The sequence below is a fragment of the Spermophilus citellus genome (genome assembly GCF_964194105.1).
Source record: "Spermophilus citellus genome assembly, chromosome: 17".
Taxonomy (NCBI): Eukaryota; Metazoa; Chordata; class Mammalia; order Rodentia; family Sciuridae; genus Spermophilus; species Spermophilus citellus.
Window position 1 is genome coordinate 6,511,120 of NC_138199.1, and position 23,919 is coordinate 6,535,038.

At 37.3% G+C, this 23,919-nt stretch overlaps 1 protein-coding gene across 7 annotated transcripts; it reads right to left on the bottom strand.

Moving 5' to 3' along the window:
* Positions 1 to 5,644: 5,644 nt before the first annotated feature.
* ZNF286A (zinc finger protein 286A) lies at positions 5,645 to 23,214 on the bottom strand. 7 transcript variants are annotated; one of them, XM_081270359.1, is made up of 8 exons: positions 23,112 to 23,214; positions 22,452 to 22,610; positions 21,350 to 21,438; positions 21,203 to 21,250; positions 19,095 to 19,209; positions 17,995 to 18,087; positions 10,665 to 11,919; positions 5,646 to 9,911 (listed from the first exon to the last, which is right to left on the bottom strand). In XM_081270359.1, the coding sequence occupies exons 2-7, from the start codon at positions 22,504 to 22,506 to the stop codon at positions 10,688 to 10,690; spliced, it is 1,632 nt and encodes a 543-aa protein (XP_081126485.1). In that variant the 5' UTR covers positions 22,507 to 22,610; positions 23,112 to 23,214; the 3' UTR covers positions 5,646 to 9,911; positions 10,665 to 10,687. The 7 variants fall into 7 exon arrangements, with proteins under 7 accessions (XP_081126487.1, XP_081126485.1, XP_081126484.1 ...); XM_081270358.1 differs by having other exon boundaries at positions 22,452 to 22,697; positions 23,112 to 23,213; XM_081270361.1 differs by lacking the exon at positions 22,452 to 22,610 and having other exon boundaries at positions 5,645 to 9,911; positions 23,112 to 23,141.
* Between the last annotated feature and the right edge of the window lie 705 nt (positions 23,215 to 23,919).

Here is a 23,919-nt window from a genome sequence, read left to right on the forward strand (position 1 = left end):
ATCATATCAGAGAGAAACTTTGCTTGTGATTCTAAACCAGAACTGTTGCATGAAGTACAAGACATCATGCCTTTACTGTGCTCTTTATGACCACAGCCCAGTCCAGAAATCCCCATCATCATATCATGATGCCATCCTTCTACCATGACGTCAGGGGACAGAGTGAAGGTTTGAAAGTGATGTCTTGAACTGTCTTTGCGTTAATATGAGCAAGAAAAAAATAAAGATGACTTAAGGTCAGAAAGAGGTGTATATTGAACATCCCAGTTTTTTAAAAACACTGTTATTGTACTTTTTATACATTTATTTTATTTATTTTTATGTGGTGCTGAGGATTGAACCCAGTGCCTCACACATGATAGGCAAGTGCTCTACCACTGAGCCACAACTACAGCCCAAAGTATCCCACTTTTTGAGATGTAAAACTCATTGGTCTCTTCTACTGCCCCTGGTCTGGATGCAGGATGTGGGGACTGCTCTCCCCATCCCCACAGACTCTCCAGAGAGCTGGTTCCTTCCCTTGGACTCTGGCGAGGTGGCACAAGCCCCCCTCGGGGTAGTTAAGAGGGACTCCCAGACCAGCCATTCAGCACCACTGCTATTGCAGAAGGGTGTCAACAGCAAGCAACGGCCACACACCAGGCACCACCTGGATCTGGGTGCAGAAAGAGGAGGGGAAGGGCAGTGGGGAACCATGTCCAGCACTGGAGAAAGGGTGCACAAGAAGACCGCCTGGACCCTGTATAGTGCTTCAGCTGAACTGGGCAGCAACGTCAGTTGCACCTGCTTGGCGGTCGAGGCTTATAAGGCAACCTGACTTGGCTTTGCTGCTGGATTGAAAAGTCCCCAGGGGATTCAAGCTTTATCTTCCTCTGCTGTATTAGATACCATTGGGCATGGCGAACACAAGAGGAAACAGTCAGACTTTGTCCTGAAGTGAAAACAGCACATCAAGAGCAAATGTAAAAAGTCTGTAAATATGGGCAGGTGATGGATAAGGACAAGGTAATAATAGTTCACCAGGAGGACAAGCAGGTCTTTTGTAACTTGATCGAAACATGTGAGTCCAGAATCTGTGCTGATATATAGGTGGCCATGATTTTTACTGTGTTTCCTTTAGATGGTAGAACGAAAAAAAACCCTGCCCTCATCCTGTGCACCTGTGCAATAGAACTCCCTACATTGATGTTTCTGCCAACTATTACTCCTTGCCCCAGTTCTGTCCAGTATAATATTTTCCACCTCTTTGAGGTTGAGAACTTCTGGGTATTTTGAAGATGCTTCCCTGAGCCTAGGAAGTTTTCCTCTCATTAGTCCAATTCTGTACCAGCCCAAGGTCCAAATGTTCTTCTATCTTCATCTGAGTCAGCTTCTTATGGTAAAGGATTCTGTATCTTTTGTTCAGTCTGTTCCTTGATTGTTGACTCACTTCCATGTCATTAATAGCAACCTATATGGTGATGACTCCCAAATTGCTATGTATAGTTCAAATTAAATTCGTGAGCCCTGGATCTATAATGATTAATATGACTCCAGAGGCTGAGGCAGGAGGATTGTGAGTTCAAAGCCAGCCTCAGCAACTTAGTGACAGCCTAAGCAACTCAGCGAGACCCTATCTCTACTAAAACATTAAAAAGGACTGGGGATGTAGCTCTGTGGTTAAGTGCCCCTGGATTCAATCCCTGGTACCAAAAAAAAAAAAAAAGTATCCATAATGATTAACACGTATACAATTTAATACAGGCCAGGCACAGTTCTAAGCCTTTGATATATATATATATAATTCATTTAATTATCACAACAACATATATGTGTGTGTGTGTGTGTGTATATATATATATATATATACACATTATATACACATATATATAAGTATATGTGTGTATGCATCTCTCTATATGTGTATATATGTATGTTACATATACATACACATATGTGTATACACATTAGTATATGTATATTATTATTATTCCATTTTATAGATGATACAAAAAGGTTATGTATCAGGCCTGAGGCACCTCTAAACATCTCAAATTGAACTTGTCCCAAATGACTGCCTTCTCTTTCCCCGCCAGACATGCTTCATCAGTAGCATGTTTATTCCAGTCAATAGTATCACTAAGTGTTATTTATATTCTGGGGTCAGAGGAAACTTGCTTTCATATTGATGTGCCTACTATAAGATTGTGAATAATGTGCTGCATTCTGAGATGCTTTCCCTACAAACATTTATGCTTGCAGGGTAGGGTTCTAGAGTAGCAGAACAATTTTCACATTTATACATTTGCAAAGACTTTTTTCTTCCTTTATAAATATTTTGTTATTATACAAATAGTAAGACTTATATGTCAACTATAGGGTTTCTGTATTATTAGGGCTCTCTAGAGAACCAGAACTAATAGAGTGTGTGTGTGTGTGTGTGTGTGTGTGTGTGTGTGTGTTTAATTGGCACATGCAGTTGTGGAACCTGGCAAGTCCTAAGACCTTGAGTCAGTAGGCAGTAACCCAGGGGAGTCATCATATAGTTCCAATCTGAATCTGAAGGCCCAAGAACCAGGAAAGATGATGGTATGAGTTATAGTCTGAAAGCTGGCAGAGTAGACCCAAGAAGGGCTATGTTTTAGTGAGTCCAGAGGCTGAAAAAGGCTGGTGTGCTGACTCAAGCTATCATGAGGAAAGAGTTATCTCTTATTTAGCCTTGTTCAGTTCAGGACTTCAATTGATTGGATGGGACCCATCCACATTAGGGATGGCAATTTGCCTTACTCGGTCTACCAATTTAAATATTAATCTTATCCAGAAATAAGATATGAAGACATATCCAGGATGATGTTTGATTAAACATCTGGGCACTTCTTGGCCCAGCCAACTCGACACATAAAATTAGCCATCATAGTTTCTCTCTAGTATAAATGTTCTTTATGGCGTGTTTGTGCTGGTTTAAGTTTCTTTAACATTAATTAAATCTATCTTAAGTAACTTTTCAGATATGTGATTTCATGTGTGTTTCACATGCAGACTCTTTCCTACAGGGCCTGTAGTACAATAAAGATAAACTTCAATCTGAAGCCTCTTTTTAGTTGAAGTTTCTTGAAGGAAATTCAACTCTTCATCAGATGATGTCCCTTGTTGTCTTGTTACCTTTTTAACAAGACTTCACATTTCTAAGACTTTTCCATAATGGACTTCCAATAACATTATTTTTACATCTTCCTATTCTTGTTTCCTAAGGTTTTTTCCCTGCTCTAGACAGTTGCTCATATCAAATCTCTGTTGGGTAGGTGATGGTGAATATATTTTATTCTCTGATGGATGGGGGAAGACAGAAATGCGGGTGTGTTTAAATATAATTTCGAATGAGTCTAGAACATGCTTCTAGAACATGCTTCACCTCCACCAAAAAAAAAAAATAGGTGAATTTTTGTGTGTTTACTTTTTATTCACCTGTTGTTATGGTTGATAATATGAAACTGCAAGCTATCTGTGTATCTGTGTCTGGGAGAAAAGCCTGTATCTCAATGTGTGTGTTTCCAATATTTTCCTACAGATAGAGGAGATTAATAAATAGGATATAAAGTCTCATTTATATGCATTAAACAAGTTTGGAGTTATGCTTTTTTCCATAGCTTTACTGAGGTAAAATTGAAGTACAATAAAATGCGCATATTTGAAGTTATGCAATTTGATCAGTTTTAACATATATGTAACCAATACAATCAATATATAAAGCATTTCCATTACTTTTTAAATTTGAAATTATGCACACTGTGTTTCCTGCATGATTTATTACATCAGAAATCAATCACCTTAAGATATATAGAACCCCACCCCAAGTTTTGAACTATACTTTTTTTTTAAAGAGAGAGTGAGAGAGGGGAGAGAGAGAGAGAGAGAGAGAGAGAGAGAGAGAGAGAGAGAGAGAGAGAGAATTTTTAATATTTATTTTTTAGTTCTCGGCGGACACAACATCTTTGTTGGTATGTGGTGCTGAGGATCGAACCTGGGCCGCACGCATGCCAGACGAGCGCGCTACCGCTTGAGCCACATCCCCAGCCCTGAACTATACTTTTGATAAATTTTTACATCAACAGTGATTATATTGCTCTATAGTTAGCTTAGGTGATTTCTGAAGATTAAAGATCTCAAACTAAAAATAAAATGAAGAAATTGGACTTTGTAGCAAGTCTATACATATACACACACATAAACATTGTTGCTGATGTTCTAAGTCAGCTCATTACCACTAAGCAGCAGCTGGATCTGCAGTTGCCCTGCCTTCCTCTAGATTTTTCCTTCTGCTTCTCTGATTCCTGGGTTACTAGAATATGTTTGGCTCCATGAACACAGGTTTCGGTACATTCTGATGTAGTTTCAGCTTATGTTTTTGGAATTCTAGCCTGTTCTATGGGCTTCCTTTGTTGACTGCCTATGAACTTTAAGCATCAGACATAGAGAACTTACAGAGACAGTTTTCTTACCCCTTGCAAGTTCCACAGAAGATCTATTAGTTTTCCCATCACCTTGGAGGGACATTGCTATGATCCTAAGAACTGTGTTTCTTATCTTGATACCATGATAGTCCTCTATTAAATACCGAAACAGAAAAAAAATTCTTCTCTGATAACAAGATCACAGAAAACAATGAAAAAAAACTCCAGTTTTATTTCTAAGAAATTTAATGTTCTATATACAATTAAGGAGAAATGACCTCTCTGATGTCCCTCTCAGTTAGGTCATTGATTGGACTCTTCTGTGAAAGCAATTTCATTGATGGGTGTGTATAACTACCTCAACTTTCGACTAAAAGATTAGAGTTAGAAAATTGTAAACATAACTACTTTTTTATACTCAAATGACATGAATCAATTATTGTTAGAACTTGAATCTGGAAGGTCTCCCAAAGGCTCATGTTTCAAAGGTTTGGACCCTAAACCAGAAGTGAGGCCTTTGGGAAAGTGATTGGATCATAAAGATTTTGACCTCATCAGTGGATTAATCCACTGACAGCTGGAGACTACTGGGAGGTGGTGGAAACTAGAGGAGGTAGGGCATAGTTGGAGGAAGTAAGTCCCCTTGGGTATGTCCTGGAAGGGTGTGTCTTACTCCCAGTTCTTTCTCTTTTGCCCAGCTGCCAAGAGGTGAGCAGCTTTGCTCTGCTGCACCCTTCCACCATGCTGTGCCTAGCTTTGACAGTAACATTTTTGAAGAATGCAGTCCTTTTGTTTTTAATACAAGTTGAGTATCTGTTATAGTCAGCTTTTTTTGCCGCTGAGACCAAAAAATCTGACAAGAACACTATTGGAAGAGGAAAAGTTTATTTGACCATATCTACTTCCTGATATCCTGACGTGGGAATACTAAGAAGAAATATACAAGAGAGAGGGGAAGTAGGATATAATACCCCCACCCCCAAAAGCCAGTGTGTGATCAGAGAAATATCTCCTAGACTTACCCTGCCACTTAACCAGCTCTGAAGTTAGAAACCACTGCCAGTCATTTTGGCCTTCTTACTAGGACACCCATTCTTGATGCTTACCTGTGTGACCTGCTTATTGTGATGGCAGGGATGTTCTCCTCATTATAATCACTCAAGAACCCAAGCTGATGAAACAGCCACCATCTCAGATATTGCTTTTGTCATGCTGGAAGGAAGAAAGGAGGAAGCCAGAGGGTTCTACTTCCACTCAATTTAATTCTCTAAAACGGTTCATGTTCCCCTAGTGAGGGCCAGGAAACACCATCGCCATTACAGCTCTCTGTAAGACAGAAGGCTTACTCTCTACATATCATCCTTACCTTTTTAAATGTGGCATAAGTCACATTGTTTAAATACAGAATTTTGGAACCGTCAGTTATTCTTATCAGTGCTGGGAATAATGGGAACTATCCCAAAGTCAAAGTTCCCAGATGCCAGCCAATGGTCAACCTGATGAGCAGGCCTTTCTAAACAGCTGTCTCAGGCTTGCTAGGTTACATCTTTTCTACAGGTAGGTTGCCACTGTTTTTCCCATGGTCTTTCAACCACTCATATTCATCACAAGTTTGCTAACCAAAGTAACTAACTGGAATGTACACAATAAAGATCTCTCTAGTATACATAAGCAATTTAGCAGATAAACAGAGCTAACAAAAACTCATGACTTACAGCCCCACATATGCCTTTTATACCTTTATAACATGGCCAAAGTAAGCATATTTTTGTGTATGTGAGAGTATAAATATACATTTCCTAGCTCCAAGTTTTTTACATGGACCCAGGTTAATAAGAAGACCCCATTTCACAGATGTTTCAGAAATTAGTGTGGTTCAAGCAGAGGTAAGTACCCTTGGGAATTTTGCTGGAGTTATACGAAAAGAAGGTACTCTCTTTGGGATTGTGAATATTAAGCACAATAACTTGGAATTGCCAGTAGACATATTTGAAAATAAAGCCAATGCAGAGGAAACCTAGGAAAGATGGCGGTAAACAATTCTTGACTTAGCAATGCCTGAATCTCTAGTTTCACCCTTTAGATTCTTCAGCCCTGTGAACTTTTCTGACATGATAATGTGTTTATGGGCAAATTGGTGAAGATGGGAGGGAAGTAAGGTATGTACATTTTATGTATAGTCAACATAACCTAAGGAAAGATTATTAATGAACAGAGGTTAAAAATATAAAGAACACTTCTGTGAAAATATCTAAGTTTTGCAAAGCATTAATTGAACTTCAGAAAAACCCATAAACATCATACATGTATTACCAGAGGGGGATATCATTCTTCCTCATCAATTCCAACTTATGGTGAGGGACAGCTCATGTGGTTCTTGGCTCTAAGATAGCCTAGTTGTGGCCTTAAAAGAAGAACTAGGGTAAAGAAAGGATAAAGAAAATAAGGGTAAAGAAAAAACAGGTCTGTTCCAGGATTTTTTTTTTTTTAAGTAAGACTACACTCAAGAAAATGAAAACTATGACTTAAAATAATTAGTTAATTACCTATGGATGGAATGATGTTTGATATTTGTATCCAAACATTTCTAATCATATTTTACCTCGTTTAAACTGTTCTTTTTTATTTTATTTTATTTTTGGAAGTGCTGAGATTAAAACAAAGGCCTTAACAAGTGCTCTACCACTGAGCCAAACCCCCAGCCCAACTGTGCGTTTGATATGAAACCTCTTTCTTGTCCTTTACCCCCTTTACCTCTGCTATGTGAATGGTGCTACACCTGGGCTAAGGAATCAGCACTATTTGGTAGAAACTCTCTTCCTCTACTCTGTAATCTTCTTGGAGACATTTGGGCTGTCAAGGGCATTCATTCCCAATCACATGTCTCCAAAAGTTATAAAGCCCAGATAAACAGAAGTGTGATTGTTTTCCTGAGTGATACGGAGATATTTTACAGTTGGTTTTTCTTTTCATCTTAAAATGTGCTTAAATTAGGACAGTTTAAAGCAATTTACAAAGTCTCTGACAATACATGTACAAACAACATCTTTACTGACAATAGAACAGATAATATCATTTATAGGTAACCAAAACATTTAAAATGCAGATCATTAAAACTTCCAAGATTTATGTGGAATATAAACATGTAATTAGGTTGAACATTAGGTATAGAAAGGACAAATACAAAATACAAAGGGCCAGAGTTCCCAGTAAAAGAGCAAATCCCTTAACACTAGTTAAAGTGCAATTAGGTTGTAAACTTGAGTCTCTGGAACTATCAGATAGCTCCTGCTTAAGTGATATTCAGCAGGAAAAGCGGCAGGTTCCACAAGGTCTCAAAGAAACTGCAAGGAACAGCACCAATGGAAGCAAAAGCAAAAATTGAAAGCTCCATCTTTAAGATAAGTCAGAGAGCAGGAGAGTCACAGTTCTTTATTGGTAAACAAAAAGTGGGTAGATACTAAAGTAACTTCTACTGATTGATGCTTAGTCACTTGATGAAAATACAATTTAAAAATATAAACATAGAGAGAAAGACAGCATGCGACCTCAGAGTATTCATGAGCAGGCAGGTGGGAGGGGGCAGGAATGGGGGGCTGTCTACAGTGATGATGTGCTAAATCCTCCATATGCATTTTCATTTAAACTTCATGACAATTTTGTGAGGAAGGGATGACTTATTCCCACTTTAAAGATAAAGAAACTGAAACCCAGATTTAGTAGTTTTTTCAAGGTCACATAATTACTACCTGGGAGTGGCAGAAATCATACTCAACTTTGAAAAGCCCATGTTGGTCTTCTTTCATTAGTCAAATTTTGGTCTCCAAAATGAATTTATTTTCACTCAAGCTCTTGGCATACTAAAAAAGCTTAAATAACTGCAACTCTCTCTACAATGTATAGTTGCAACCTAATGGTTAGGAGTGTCTTCATGCATCATTTCCAATCTCTCATATTTCCCCCACCCCATTTTTTCTCTCTCCCAATATTCTGTAACATTAAAAATAGTGATAGGACTACAGAGTTCCTGAGCCATCCCTCTGGGGGTATTTATCTGTCTTGTTCTGCTTTCTAGTCTAGCTTAGGAGGGTAACCACAATGGCTAGTCCCTAAGGAAGGATATGTTCACCATCATTATAACTTTCCATTCTACCTAATTTCTCTGGGTTTAATCCCTCTATTCCACCTCTTCACATGGATTCTCTAGTGCAGGGGCCAGTTAACATTTTCCATAATGAGCCTAATAGTAAATTTGGAGGGCTTTGGGGAATATATAATCTGCTAAGGACTGAATGTGCCTCCCCCCCAAATTTTTACACTGAAATCTAATCACCCATGTCATGGTATTACAAAGTAGGACTTTTGGAAGGTGAGTAGGTCATCACAGTGGAGTCTTCTTGAAGGGAATCAGTACACTTTTAAGGGGCTAAGGACACAGAGAAGGATCCCTCAGTGAACCAGGAAGTACCACATCACCAAACCCGCATCCTCTGGTGCCTTGGAATTCTCAGTCTCCAAAATTATTGAGAAATTTCTGTTTATAAGCTATCCAGTATGTGGAATTGGATTGTAGCAGCCCCCAAGACACAAACTCTGTTGCATAGAAAAGCAGCCAAAGATAGCATATAACTGACGAGTATGGCTGAGTCCCAACAAAATTCACAGAAAAAAGCAATGGGTCAGACCTGGTCCAAAAGTCCACACCATAGCTTGCCACTTCCTGCTCTAAACCATACTGATTAAGGTGATGAAAGACTTGAGATACTTTTCCTATATTTTATTAAGTAAGCTATTTTCCCACCCTGACCTCTGAACTCTTAAGCCTTTCCACTTTGGCTCCCTTCCATGTTTCTATTATCTCTTCCTGAAGAGGTCTTTCACCCTCACTGCTGGATTTATACTCCATTCAGCCTTCATGAGAGTGATCCCCATTATCATCAATTCTTTACACCCTACCCCCTAATTTTCTTCAATCATAAAATTTATGATTCCTACTGAGAGGAATAATGTGGAGGGGGCAAACGTATGGAATGGAAGGTAAAGATTTGGAAGAGAAGAAAGAAATCTGTGATTATGTTTTTTCCCCCCTATAGTTTTCATATAACATATAAATAGGGTAACAACAAAAATTGACACATGTATAGTGTTTTACTAGATATTAATTTGTACTACTGCTTTTGTTTCCAATCTTGCCACTGGTCTTTGGTCACCCATGTAACTTATGCTAATATGCCTCGCCCACTTTCTTAAGTAAGAGCTCTGGGACAAAGATCAACTGACATACAGAGAATAAGAACAATACCAAGAATATGGGTAAGTGTACAGGTCAGAAAAAAAAAAAGTGGTAGCTTCTTCATGAAGAGCAGCTGTTAATCCTCAAATGACTCACTTGAGGGCTGTTTCATAAGCTTTTTCCATACCGAACAGGAAAGTATGCCCTGGTGCCTCACAGTTGCTTCAGTTCTCTTCTTGACTGGAATCCTAAATAAAAAAAAAGCACATTGAATTTATCAACTTTTCAGATTCTCAACATCCTACGGCTTTTTCTAAAGGTGACAAAACCCAATTTGCAGAAAGCTAAATAATATACAGAAATGAAGCCTCCCCTACTTTGACTACAGAAAACCAAGGATTCAATCAATGACAAGGTTAAGAAAAAGATAGACTTGATTAACAATGACAGTTAAGATTCTGACCCACTCTCTGCTTCAGGGTAACTCTCAAGGAATTGGAAAATGCAGGAAAATCTCTCAAATGAAAGAAAACAAGTATTTAAATCTATGAACAACATAATCCATGTAAATGTAATTAGAACTTGCTATAAATATATTTTAGTTATGTTCAGCAAATTAGACAGCAGCCTTCAAGAGGGAGGAAGTAAATCCTAAGTAACTTCCTACTCTTGGCCTTCATAATTTCTATGGCTAAAATAAAAGAAATGGTACCCTGGAGAAAGAATATGTATGTATATGTAGGAGTCTTCTTTGGATTCAGAGTAATCTCATCTTTCTGACGAGGATATGAAATTTCAGCCTAAGTTACAAAATAAAAATTTTCTTTCAAAGTGAGAGGGTACAACAAGCCTCTGGCATATGACCATGAAAAGGGGGAACTGAATCTATGGGTGAAATTATATATTAGGCAAGTGAAACTAGATGCACATAGCATTGGCCTTTGCACATTATGGGTCCACCTAAACACTCAGATATTAGTGCAGCAATAAAATGTACTTACATTTCTTCCCATTCAGTAATTTTTCAGGGTTTCTCTTCTATGTGAGTTCTTTGATGTCTGAAGCGGGATGAACTACACTTAAAGCTTTTCCCACATTCATTACATCTAAAGGGTTTCTCTCCTGTGTGAGTTCTTTGGTGTTGAATAAGAGCTGATGAATGAATGAAGGCTTTTCCACATTCACTACATTTGTAGGGTTTCTTTCCAATATGAATTCTTTGATGTTTAGCAAAATTTGAGCTCCGGCTAAAGGTCTTCCCACATTCTTGACACTCATAGGGTTTTTCTCCAGTATGAATTCTCTGATGCTGAACAAGGTGCGTGCTCTGACTAAAAGTTTTCCCACATTCACTACACTCGTATGGCTTCTCTCCTGTATGAACTCTCTGATGCTTAGTAAGGGATGAACAATGGCTAAAGGCTTTGCCACATTCTAGGCATCTATAGGGCTTCTCTCCAGTGTGAGTTCTTTGATGTTTAATGAGTGCTGATGAATGAATAAAAGCTTTATCACATTCATTACATTCATAAGGTTTCACTCCAGTATGAATCAACTGATGCTGCACAAGATGTGTACTTCGGTTAAAACCTTTCCCACATTCACTGCATTCATAAGGTCTCTCTCCGATGTGAATTCTCTGGTGTATTGCAAGGGATGAGCTTTCCGTGAAGGTTTTCTTGCATTCACTACATGCAAAGAGAATTCTAGTATGAGTTCTCTGGTGTTTAGTTAAATTAGCTCTGTGGCTAAAAGATTTCCCACAATCATTACAAGTATAGGGTTTCTCTCCAGTATGGACTCTCTGGTGTCGAATAAGCACTGAATGGTAAGTGAAAAGTTCACCACAGTCATTACATTTATGAGGTTTTTTCTCTTTATAGGTTCTCTGTTTTTTCATTAAATTTGATTTCTGTTTCAATCTTTTCCCAAGTGAGTGAAAGGCATAAGATCCTTTGGGAACTCTGTCTTGAGTGATAAGAACAGACTTCTGACCAAAGGTTTTCCAATATATATCACGCTCACGATCTTCGTCTTCAGGAAGTGAATTCATGTGGGTAAACATTTCTCTCAAGTGTTTCTCCTGGTTTTCTTGCTGATTTTCTAACCAGTTTTCACATTCAAGAGCTGTTTCCAAGTTGGAGTCATAGACACTATTTCTTGCCAGTCTATCTATTATTGCAATTGGGTGTGATTCATCTTTGGAAAAATCTTGAACTGAAGATGAATCTTTGCTCTCAGGTAAAGTCTCCACGTCTGAAAGACATTGGAAATGCAAATTTCCTTCATTTTCTGTGCTCAAAAAAATAGCCATTCTGTAATAGGTTAAGAGTTAATGAAGGTGAAAAGCACACATTTAAGGAGTGAATAGATTTGAATTTTGGGGGGTGATTTACAAAAGAGAAGCAAATAGAGGGAAACAAATGCTCAGTGTATGCAGAGAAAACAAGTATACCCTATCCAGGAGAATCAGAAGGTAGGAAAGATGACAAGAAAGGTAGGAGGAGAGATGCAGATGAAGCAATACATCAGTGGATGATCAGGCAATGATTACACTTGGATCAGAACAGGATCAGTAAAAAGTGCTTTCCAGTTTTTTTAATATATAGAATTCCTATTGCTGTAATAAATATTGGTAGTTATCATCTTAGTAAACAGTTACAATTTCTAGGTTTCTGGTCTTTTAATCCTACTTACATTCAGTACTATTACCATTTTAATATTCCCAACAATGCTTTTATAAAGTTTCTCATCAAAAAAATCCAAATAAATGATATGAGGTGACAGATGAACAAGGCTATTCACTACAACACTTATTAAGGCTGTAAAAGACTGTTAACAGTTCCAATACCTAATACAGAGAAATGACTGAATAAACTACAGCTGATACAATGAGTACTATGCAACTTTTAAAAAATGAGAAAGATTTTTATCATATTGCTATGTGATCTCCAGCATATATTAAGTATTTTTTTAAAAAAAGCAAGTTGTAAAAGAATGTTGTATAGTTTGCTGTCAGTTTTTGTGTCAGGAAAAGGAGAATGAGATATAAGTATATTATTTGGTTGTATTTTCAAAAACCAAGGAAAGATTGGATGGAATACAAATCTAATGAGTGACAGACCCAGAATTTCAAGGATTATCTGATTCTGGAGAAACTTTTCTCACAATTTAGGTATACATTGTTTAACCAAGTCAGAATTTCTGTAAGAAGTGAGTTGAGGATATTCACTCATCAGAAGTATTTAAGAATATTAAACTGTATGCTCAAGCAGCCGGCATTGTGGCTCAGTGGTAGAGTGCTCACCTGGCATGCACAGGCACTGGGTTCAATCCTCAGCACCACATAAATGTAAAATAAAGATACTGTGTCCACCTAAAATTTTTTTAAAATACATATATTAAAAATAAACAAATAAATTGTATGTTCAAAACAGGGGGAAAAAAAGACGACAAAGAAGAAAAAGAAATGGCTGATAATAGATATCACCGTAACTTATAGTAAGGAAAATTTAGTATTAACCAGCTTATAAAAATTACAAAGCTGGGGAGAAACACTGGCCAAATTATAATGTTACATTGTGTGCATATATGAATATGTAACAGCAAATCTCATCATTATGTAAACTATAATGCACCAATAAAAAATATGGACAGAAGAAACAAAACAAAACCAAGGAAAGATAAATAAAAAACTAATAAAAATGTTATCTATAGGGGAAATATCAGAACAGAGGAGAGAGGGTAGATATAGGTACTGAACCTTTCTAAATATTTACCTAAAATAAATATATTGGAATTGTTATACCCAATGTAAATCATTTTAAAATGATGGAATAATTTAAACAGTGATTCAAAAGAATAAACAGATCAGTGAAATAGAAGAGCAAGATCAGAAATAAACTGTATTCTTACAGTATATGGAACAATTAAGGATAATAGAAAGGTGATATTTCAGTCAGTAAACAATATTTCTTTTTCAACAAAAGGTACCATGACAACTTAGAAGAAAATTAAGTTAGATTTCTTATTCCATATACCCAAATACATTCTACTTATTCATTTATTTACTCATCTGTCTATCCATTTTATCCAACAAATAACTACTGAGTATCTACTACATGCTAGACTCTGTGCTAGTCACTGGGGAAAAATACACTTAGCCCTTATGCAGATAGAAGGAGAAAGAATTTAATATAATCTTTACAAGTAAATATCAAACAAGAAGCTATTGAAATGTTCTAAGCAAAGGGATGGCATGATCCATTTGATTTTGAAAACTCTCTCACTGTGATACAGAATGAAGTACATGGGAGTAAAGGTGGAATCAGGGAGATGGTCATAGTAATTTAGGCAAACAAAAATAAAATGGAAGGATATTAACAGTGAAGAAATATTTAGCATATAATTAGGTAAGTATAATGGTAAACTGGATAAGGGAAGGAGAAGGAAATATAAAGACTTCATAGATTTCTGGCATGTATGATTTGGTAGACAATAAGTATCATTAAGACAATTCTTGGAAAAGGATCCTGTTGGGAAAGAGGAATTTGGGCATATTTCAGACATCCAGTTTTGAACACTGTGAATTGAGGAATCTTTGGCATAAGTAAACAGAGACATGAAGTAGTCACACAGATGTTCAGAACACAAGTTCTGAAAAGAGATCGAAGACAGAAATACAAATGTGGGAATTATCTGAATAGATGACAATTGGTGATAAAGAGTGATCAGACGCCCTAAGCGAAAGTAGAAGCTGCAAACTGATGACCCGTCAGCCAAATCTGACCTCAGGCATATTGTGTTTGGCCTTCACTGTTTATACAATTTTTAAAAATCATTTGCTAACATCTAAAAAATAAGGGTATGTCACATAGAACCAAATTTTAGGTTTCTCTGGGGGAAAAAAAAATGAAAGCATACTGAAGGACAACAACCAGTTCAAACAAGGGCTGACAGCTATAGTTTGCTGCTTATTTTTCTTAATAAATTTGTATTGGAACCTAGTCATATCCATTCATTTACATAAGGCTGTTTTTGCACCATATGTCAAACTGAGTGGATACAGAGACACCATCTGTCTGTCCCATAAGGCCTAATCATTTATGACCTAAATTTTTACATAAAAAGCTTGCCAGTCCTTGAATTAGAGCTAATGGAGTAATGGCCACTTCTTTCTGTTGAGGCATGTGTTCCTCTAATTTACCATTCTGACCTTGCTTCCTTTGCTTATATAACCTCCTAGCCCATGTTAAGCACTCAAATTTATGGCTCCAGGAATACAAAATGAAAGGGAGATTAAAATCAAATCTTGAGCAATCCAAACATTAAATTGTTAAAAAAAAAAAAAAAAAGAAAAAGAAAACTAAGAAGACATGTTAGAGTCTGTAAACAAGTCAAGATGGCGCCTGGCATTTTGCAGAGGGAGTGGTTTGTGAAGTAACGCCAGCGAGCCATTAAGTGTGGAGATTCCTCATTGGTTGACTGATGTATCTAGTTTATGTTAATTAAGATAAGCTGTGTGGAATGTATATATACCCCTCCTGTGCTACAATAAACGGCTCCCACTCCTGCTGTATCAATGTACACAAGTTCCTTGTCACCCCCTGGTTATTTTGCTGCAGCCGGACTGCGGCAAAGACACACCAAAAAAGCCAAGAAATGATTCCAAGTGAATTAAGGATTTAAAGAACAAATATACTAGAGAACACAGGCAAATATTTATGTAGTCATGGGATGAGAAAGGACTTTAAAAGGAATACTCAAAAGGCAGAAAATTAAAAATATAGAATATTAAATTTGTTCATCAAAAAGTATTGCAAAACTGAAAGGAAAAATGTGTGCAACTAATCAAAGGGTGAATATATGAAGCATTCTCAAAGATCATTAAGAGCAATATTTCTCCCCAGAAAAGAAGTGGTAAGTAGATAAGTCACAAAGATAGAAAGGCTTACAAGGATAAACAGACATGTATCCATAATCACAGAGAAAGATTTTTAAAACTCCACTATTCAAAAGAACACAGTTTTAAAAAAGAATATTCAGGAAGGATTTTATGAGATACAATATGTTTATATGTGTATTCTGGGGAATTTTCTTTATGAGGCATAACATATGTATACATGTACTTTTTTTCTTTAGGAAAAATCCTTCCTAAATCATCTTTTTAAAAATATTTTTATATTATTTTTTAATGGTACAGTGTTGGAGCATAGATAGATGAGTAACCCAGAGAGCTTAGAAATAAATCCAGATACAAAAGCAAGTATACAGGGGAATAACATAATTTCAAATCTCTGATAAAAGATAATTCAATAAATTATCTTAGATTATGAACTATAAGCTTGGAAAAAGATAAAATTAGCTCCCCATTTCACACCATATACTAAAATAAAAATCTGTAAACAAAATTTGAACTTTTTAGAACAAAACAGATTATCTTTCTAATACTGGATTAAGGAAGGCAATTTCCAAAAACTTAACTATTAAAAAAAATCAATAAATCTGTCCTTAAAATTTAAAAATTCAATATGCTTAATAAAATAAAACATCCAAGACTGGAAGAACCATTTTTCCCCCTGCTGCCATGAATTAGAGTCTAAAATAAATAACTCAAAAAGAAAGATGTTGAACAGTCCAATTTTTAAAAAAATAAACAAAGGATATTAATAGGCAATTCACAAAAGAAAAAACCCGGATACCCAATAAGAAAAAAAGTGCTCCAACTCAGAGAAATGAAAATTTAAAAACACAAAATAGCATTTTGGACCCCACCAGACTGTCAAAAATGAAGTCTGATAACATCAACCGAAGGCTAGGGTGGGTGTGGAATCAGACAATTCCTAGTAAAACTAACATGTAATTATTTTTCCAGTTATTTACATTAACCCCAACCCTTAAGATGAACATGTATCAATAAACACAAGACTGCAACTGTTACTAATGGCAAAAAAGTAAAATTGAACTGTTCACTTTATTCACACTATGGACATACTCCATATTAGTTAAAATAAACAAACATGATTCATTAACATAGGGTAAGCAATAAAATATAGTGTATACATATATATACACATGTAAACTCTGGAATGATTCATACCAACTTTGAGATATACTGATTCTACAGAAAGAAAGAATGAAAGGACTGTAACTGAATCTGTAATATGTTTTACTTCTTAAAAAATAAAAGATATTACACACATTCAAGAATGGCTAAAATGAGTCAAGTGTGGTGGCACATGTCTGTAATCCCAGCAGCTTGGGAGGCTGAGATAGGAGGATCTTGAGTTCAAAGCCAGCCTCAGCAACTTAATGAGGCACTTAGCAACTCAGTGAGATCCTGTCTCTAAATATGGATTGGGGATGTGGCTCAGTGGTTAAGCATCCCTTGGTCCAATCCCTAGTATCAAAAAAAAAAAAAAAAAAAAAAAGAATAGCTAAAATGAAGACAAATAGTATTATGTGTTGGTAAGTATGTGGAGCAACTAGAACTCACATCTTCTGGTAGGAATATAATGGGTATGTTAACTTTGTAAACTTTGGCAATATGTATAAAAAATGAACATGAACCTAATCTATGACTCAATAATTTTACCTATATGTATATATCCAACAGAAATGCTTGTATCTGTTTATAAAAAGACATGTGAAAGAATGAACATTACAGCACTATTCACATAACCCCAAACTGGAAGCTATCAAAATGCCCATCTTTAAGATAATAAACAAATAAATAAATTGGATACCGACATAATGAAAGACTAAATGATAATGAGAATGAATGAACTACAATAGGCCACAACATGGATTTATCTCAAAGTTAACAGTTCAGTGAAGGAAGTCAGACACAAGAATATGTACAATATGAGTCCACTGATATAAGAAGAACCATCAAAACTAACCAATGACACCCTAAGTTAGGATAAGGTTACCCCTGGGAGGAAGGAGGTGACTAAAAGAGGGCACAGGGGTGCTTTAGAGATACTGGTAATGTTGTTTTCTTGATATAGGCAGTAGTTACATGAATGCATCTTGGTTTGTCAAAATCATAGCATTTATAGCATTGATAGTTTATGTATTTTATATTACCAAAAAGAAAAAAAAAGAGGTAAATGAAGTAAAATATTAGCATGTATATTTAATATTGGTGATGAATACATATTATTTTATTTTCTGGACTTCTGTGTGTACTTAAGATGCTTTAGAATTTAAAATAAAATACTTAAAAAAAGGCAAATAGAGACTTCTAATATTCTTCCTTAAGCATTAAAAAGTGCCACTTATTTACTATTTTGCTGTATATTTCTGAAGATTCCCATCTATGTGACTCACCTGAATAGCTGCATTTGGGAGTTTTTCTCTCAAGCTTTAATGGTTCTTTTCCACTGTCCAAATTGTAATTCTCAGGTTTGGAAACTGGAAGCCCTATTAATTAAAAGAGAGGAAAGAAAAAAAAAGGAAAAATAAATGGAGAAATGGAACTTAACTATTTGTGATAGGCATAAAAATTTATACTGCAATATAATCCTAACCCCATAATCTACAAAGACAAAATGTTATAAGACGATCCAGAATAAGGGAGGATGGGACTCTAAATGGAGTTAGAAATATATGCAGTATGAGTTTAGGTCTGGTAGAGAGTGAAACTGGGTTTGTCTCTTTATTTACTTATTGTATGAAGAAATTTTACTCTATATATGTATAATCTGCCAAAATACTTACTGTCATGTATAACCAAAAAGAACAAATAAAAAAATAAATAAATTTTAGAGCAATCTTGCAGATTAGTTTTTACCTTAGAAAAGAAGATGGGGAAAAAGTAGGACCTCAGTGGCACCACAAAATTGTGACTGTGGTCACTGGAGTTTTTGTCTACTAATGTTTTTCTTTTCCTCCTTTTTCAGTTATTAGAAAATACTTTCACTGAGAATTTGTTCTATGAGGTTTGGGAAGGGCTACTAGTCCTTTCTACCTCTCACACAAACATGTACATTTTCTCTTTTTGGCTCAGTTCTCTAACTGCCAGTGGCCATCTCTGCTATATAGAGAGATCCTAAGAATAAAGCTAATATAGGGAAAAGTCAGGTCAACAGATTAAAAATAAATAAATAAATAAATAAAATTCCTGATGATATGTTTGATTCTGAATCAAGATTTCTCCCACTTAAAGCTGGTTTGAATTAGGCTGTCTGTCACTTGAGTCCTGATACACAACAGGCATAGACATTTCACCAAAATCCTGGAGCAGAAATAGATTTTTCTCAGTTGGAGTTATAGTTCAGTTGTAGAATGCATGATTTTTCTCTAATCCCCAAAGAACTGATACTCTATGACTTCTGAATTCGAAAATGAGGGCAAAAATGAAGCTATTTCATTTTCAATGAAATAATGATATCCACATAAGCAGATTTCAGAGTCATGAAGATTCTTACAAAGTGAGACCAGGTTCCTATAGTTCTCCAGCATCATATCCCTTTGTTTAGGATCCAGCTTCCCCCACTCCTCTGGAGAGAAGTCCATGGCCACATCCTTGAATGTCACTTTCTCCTAAGAAACAAAACATACTTGTGTTTACCATCTTTCATTTGATATCCTGCTTTTCTCTCTCTCACACATACACACACACACACACACCAATGTTCAGCTGGAACTGAAGCAAAGGCCTGAGATAACATTCAAGAAGGGAAGTGACAAGTATTCTAACAGTGTTTAGAATCTGAATATTCTATGTAAAGTCACTGAATATCAAATGTGTGCCAGGCACACTGTGCAGATCTTAACATAAGAATCAAATGAGATAAGATCATGGTTTTTCCTTTGAGAGATTCCATTTTTTCTGGGGAGTAAAATATTACCAATGAGTTAACAATTTTGTTTGGCAAAGTAAACAAAATATAGGTAGAGGAAAAAAAGAAAACAGGTCTACATAATTCCCCTGTGAGTCCTTAATAAACATCTGAGGAATCAATTTTCAGAAGATTTATCGCAATGTAGAATTTGCAAACAGAAGATATGCAACAAAAACATTGGCAGTGAGCACCAAACCCCATTAAACTTAATTAATTCAAGGTAAAAGGTATTAAATTAAATAAAAAATAAATGAGGTATTAAATTGGAAAGTGACTGCAACAAACTAATTAAGATTTAACACACAGAGGTTTATGTGTAAAATACCATTCATATTTTGTTTCTATAAGAAAAAAGATACAAAATTATAAGGAGGTAGAAACATACCAGTATTGAACATGCCCTTTAAGTAAAGTCATAGAGAATGGGAATAACAGTCCAAGGCTACAGGAACAAACATATATAAACAAGCCTTGAAAAATAATATTCTATAGTTTCTGTTATGGTACAGAAAATGCCTTCTTTTTAAACATTCATGAAGCATTTGCAAAAACTAACAAAATTAATTTCAATAAATTCCCAAACAGAACAGAAAAATGACAGATGATAATAAAAAACCATCAGAATATAAAAATAATAATGAAATAATGTAGACCCAATGCCAAATGGCTAAAACTGTACTTAGAGGAAATTTCACAGCTTTAAACACTTTTATTTCATTTAAAAATTATGTAATTAAATGAAAGAAGCATACAAAGCAAGTTAATAATAATAATAACAAATTAAGGAACATGAAAAGAACTATAGGATAAAAGTAGAAATTTTGAGAACAGAAAAATGAGACAGATGGAAAATTTGAAGGTCAGCAGGGTATGGTATTATACTATTGTTAATGTCCTAATTCTAGAAAAAAGAAATAATGCAAAGTAAAAATGTTAACTTCTAGAGAATCTGGACAAGATATCTAGTATTCTTTGCAACATTTCTTATGTTTACAGTTTTTCCAAAGTTTAAAGTTTACAAAATGGTAATAATATGAGATCTAAGAAATAAAAGCCAGGCGCTATGGTGCAAGCCTACAATCTCAGCAACTTGGAAGGCTGAGGCATGAGGATTGCAAGTTCAAAGCCAGCCTCAGCAACTTAGCAAGGCCCTGAGCAACTTAGCGAGACCCTGTCTCTAAATAAAAAGGTCTGAAAACATATGAAAGTTAAAAGAAAAACATAATAATTATCCACTGTACAACCACCACATGAATTCAAAAATTTCTAACATTTGCCATAGCTGCTCTTGCACAGGGAAGGGGTGGCAATGATATAAGAGTAAGTTGCAGAAATAATACTCCAGCATTCGCCCCTTTGGAGGGCTGGGCTGGATTCTAACGGTAATTTTATCCCTTCCTAAGCTTCCCTTTTATAGCACTCATTTGAACTAATGGAGTATTAATTGCCTTCTAATCACTTCATAATTTAAGATGTTTTCTTAAACTCCTACATATAGTAACATGCATTCTTTCCTCAAATCACATGCATTCATTCATCACATTATGTTTAAAATAGTTTCCTACATTACCAAGCACAGAAATTAGCAAAGTAGGCCAAAGAAGGGAAATGTTGCTTACCTGCCTGTAGAGGGACAATAAAAACTAGGTCGAGAATTGAGGTACTATGGAAAAGTACAAAATACTTCCTACCAAATTCATTAATCTCTCAGAATTAGAACTCAGTTCTCTGGATGGGCTCTAGTAAAAAAAAAAAGAAACTTTTATCAAAAAGAAGGGAGCACACCTGTACTCTGAGAAATAAGGTGGGACTTCTATCACCAGTAGACTCACACTCACCTGTGATCTGGCTGTGAGGCACATAGCTGCCACTTCTTCCTCATCTGTGTTCTTCTCTTGGCAGAGGGGGGAGTCCTGGGAAGACATGGCTAAGGGCAAGAAAGCAGTCATGATGGGGCTCAAGATGCTACTTAGACTTATAAAACTACAAGTCTAAAAATCCCTCCATCACACTAAATGTGCCCCTTATTAACACTGAGACTGAAAGGACCCCCACCCCCAAACAACCTATTACTTCCCAGAATTATGGAAAATGCCCAGGAATGTTGCTATACCAGACTTAAATGCATTGCTATAATCATATCACATTCTGGAAGGTGGTCCTCTCTGATCTAGAAATTAGAAAAATTCAGTGAATTTCCCAGTTCAATCTACACAAAATTAGTATCATAGTTCATAGAACCATCATATCAATGGTTCTCAAAAATTACTCTAAAAGCTTATTCAAAATGTAGATTGCTGGACTTCACTTCAGAGTAACTGTCACTGTTTGAATATGGAGTGCAATCCAAAAACCTAACAAGCACAGATAGGAAGTTTAGGGGGAATTCTGATGCTAGGTCACAGAACAAACTTCAAGAAACACTGGTCTAGTAGTACTGAAAGTCAACCCTTGCCTTCTAGTCTGTTTTGCATGTTAAACACCACCATCACCAAAACAAACAAAAAAATCAAACCCGCATTGAATTTAAATCATAGGTAACTATAAAGATACAGTGAAATAATGGGTGTGGAGAAATTTTTGTCAACCACAAAGCTGATTTCTCAGATCCACTGATGGGGACTAGAATGGAATAATCATTTGAAAGGAAGAGCAAGTGAGAGGAGTGGTTGTAGCTGTGCTCACATCTCAGATTAACATTTCCACTCTTATTTTGGGGGCTGCTTGGAAGGGTCCATTGTGCACCAGGTTGCAATGGAAAGGACAGGGGATGCTCCTGTACCAAACTCTCTACACTCAAATAGCCCACCCATCCACCAAGACAATGGAGACAGACAGTCCTCTCTGCCAATGGCCACCTATTCTGAGACAACCCTTTTCCCTCCAGGAGGAAGGACTCCACCCTTCCACCACAGAAGTGCAACACTTGAGCAATTCTACCTTTTTTCTCAGGCATTTCGGCCAAATCTGTCTCCATGATCACCACCTCCTCCATGTCCTGAAGATTTCTGCTTTTCACCCAAGGCACACCTCAGTGGACAGAGAGGTCAGAAGTCCCGGGAGCCTCGGGTGTTCCTTCCTGTCTTTCCTCTGGGGGCTCTGCGGAAATGTCTCAGTCAGAATCAGGTCGCTCTCTCTCTCTTGTCTCTCACGGTGGAGCCTGCCTCGGTCCTACAGAGCGGGAGCCTGGAAACCCGAGGACAGCATCCCTGAGAGTGGGTCCTTAAATACCTGTCCCTGCGCTGGGAGCGATCCCTGGGGGGGACAGAGCGTCCGAAGAGATGGCGCTGGAGCTGCCGCCGAGGCACAGCAGCATAGACAAATCTGTGGCGCTCAGGACCCTCGCCCAGGACCCACGACAGCCCCGCGTGCTCCGCTCAGCTCCGCGCTGCCCGCCGGTCGCGCACCGACGGGCACCGCGCTAGCACCCGGGTCCGGGGGCTAGGATTCAGGGTAGAGCGTGAGGGGATGGGGCTCAAGGTCTGCCTTCCAGGCTCCTTTCGCAAACGAGCACTCCAGTCCCGATTGGGCACAGAATGACCCCCTGGGGCCACCGCCCAATCCAAACGCGGAGTTGGGGTAGAGGTAAAACCAACTCACCTCCCATCCCGGGCCTGACAAAGGCTACGAACTTCTCAGGCCAGCTCGGAGTCGCGCATGCGTAAGAAGCCGCGGCAACGCCGACCAGCCCCTCCCACCCTGAACTACGATTCCCAGAAGCCCTTGCGCGCCGTCAGGCCCGTTGCTTTGCAGGTGGGAGGGAGCATGCGTGGCTGGGCTGGGAGAATCTGGAGCACAACTAGTTTTTTCTCTGTTGCTAGAATGTGGGGCAGCGTCTTCTGTGTCTGATCTCCCGCCAAGGGAGGGAGGCAGCTCCAGAAATGCTGACCCGAATGGCTGGACTTGTTCACGCCTTGTCTACCCATGTGCACAATGCTTAGGATTGCAGAGTTCAATGCAAAATTATTCTGTTGTACAGTATATTCGAGTGAATGAATTTTATCCCTGTTTTTGTCCTCCCCAAACTCATTCTTTACTTTTAAACATATGAAAGATGTGTTTTAGGAGCAGAAGGTTCCTGGTTGCACACTCATTCTGAAGCCAGAATTAGAGAATCAGTCAGTATAGATAGGTAAATCGAGTTATGTCAGATCAAGGAGGCCAATTTTGAGTGAGTCCCACAAGTTGGAGACTGTCCCTGGAGGGACTAAAGTATTAATTACTTCGGAGCCCTTTCTCCATTCTTATCAAGAATCTCCCTCTGCTCCAACCTGTTACTGAGGTAACCTGACTGTAAGGTTGTTAATTAATTTGTCCTTGGCTGCTCTATCCTGCCCTTCCCCCTTCAACCCACCTGTTTCCCACCTTTTGGCCATCCATCAAACATTCCTAGGCCTAGCCAAATGCC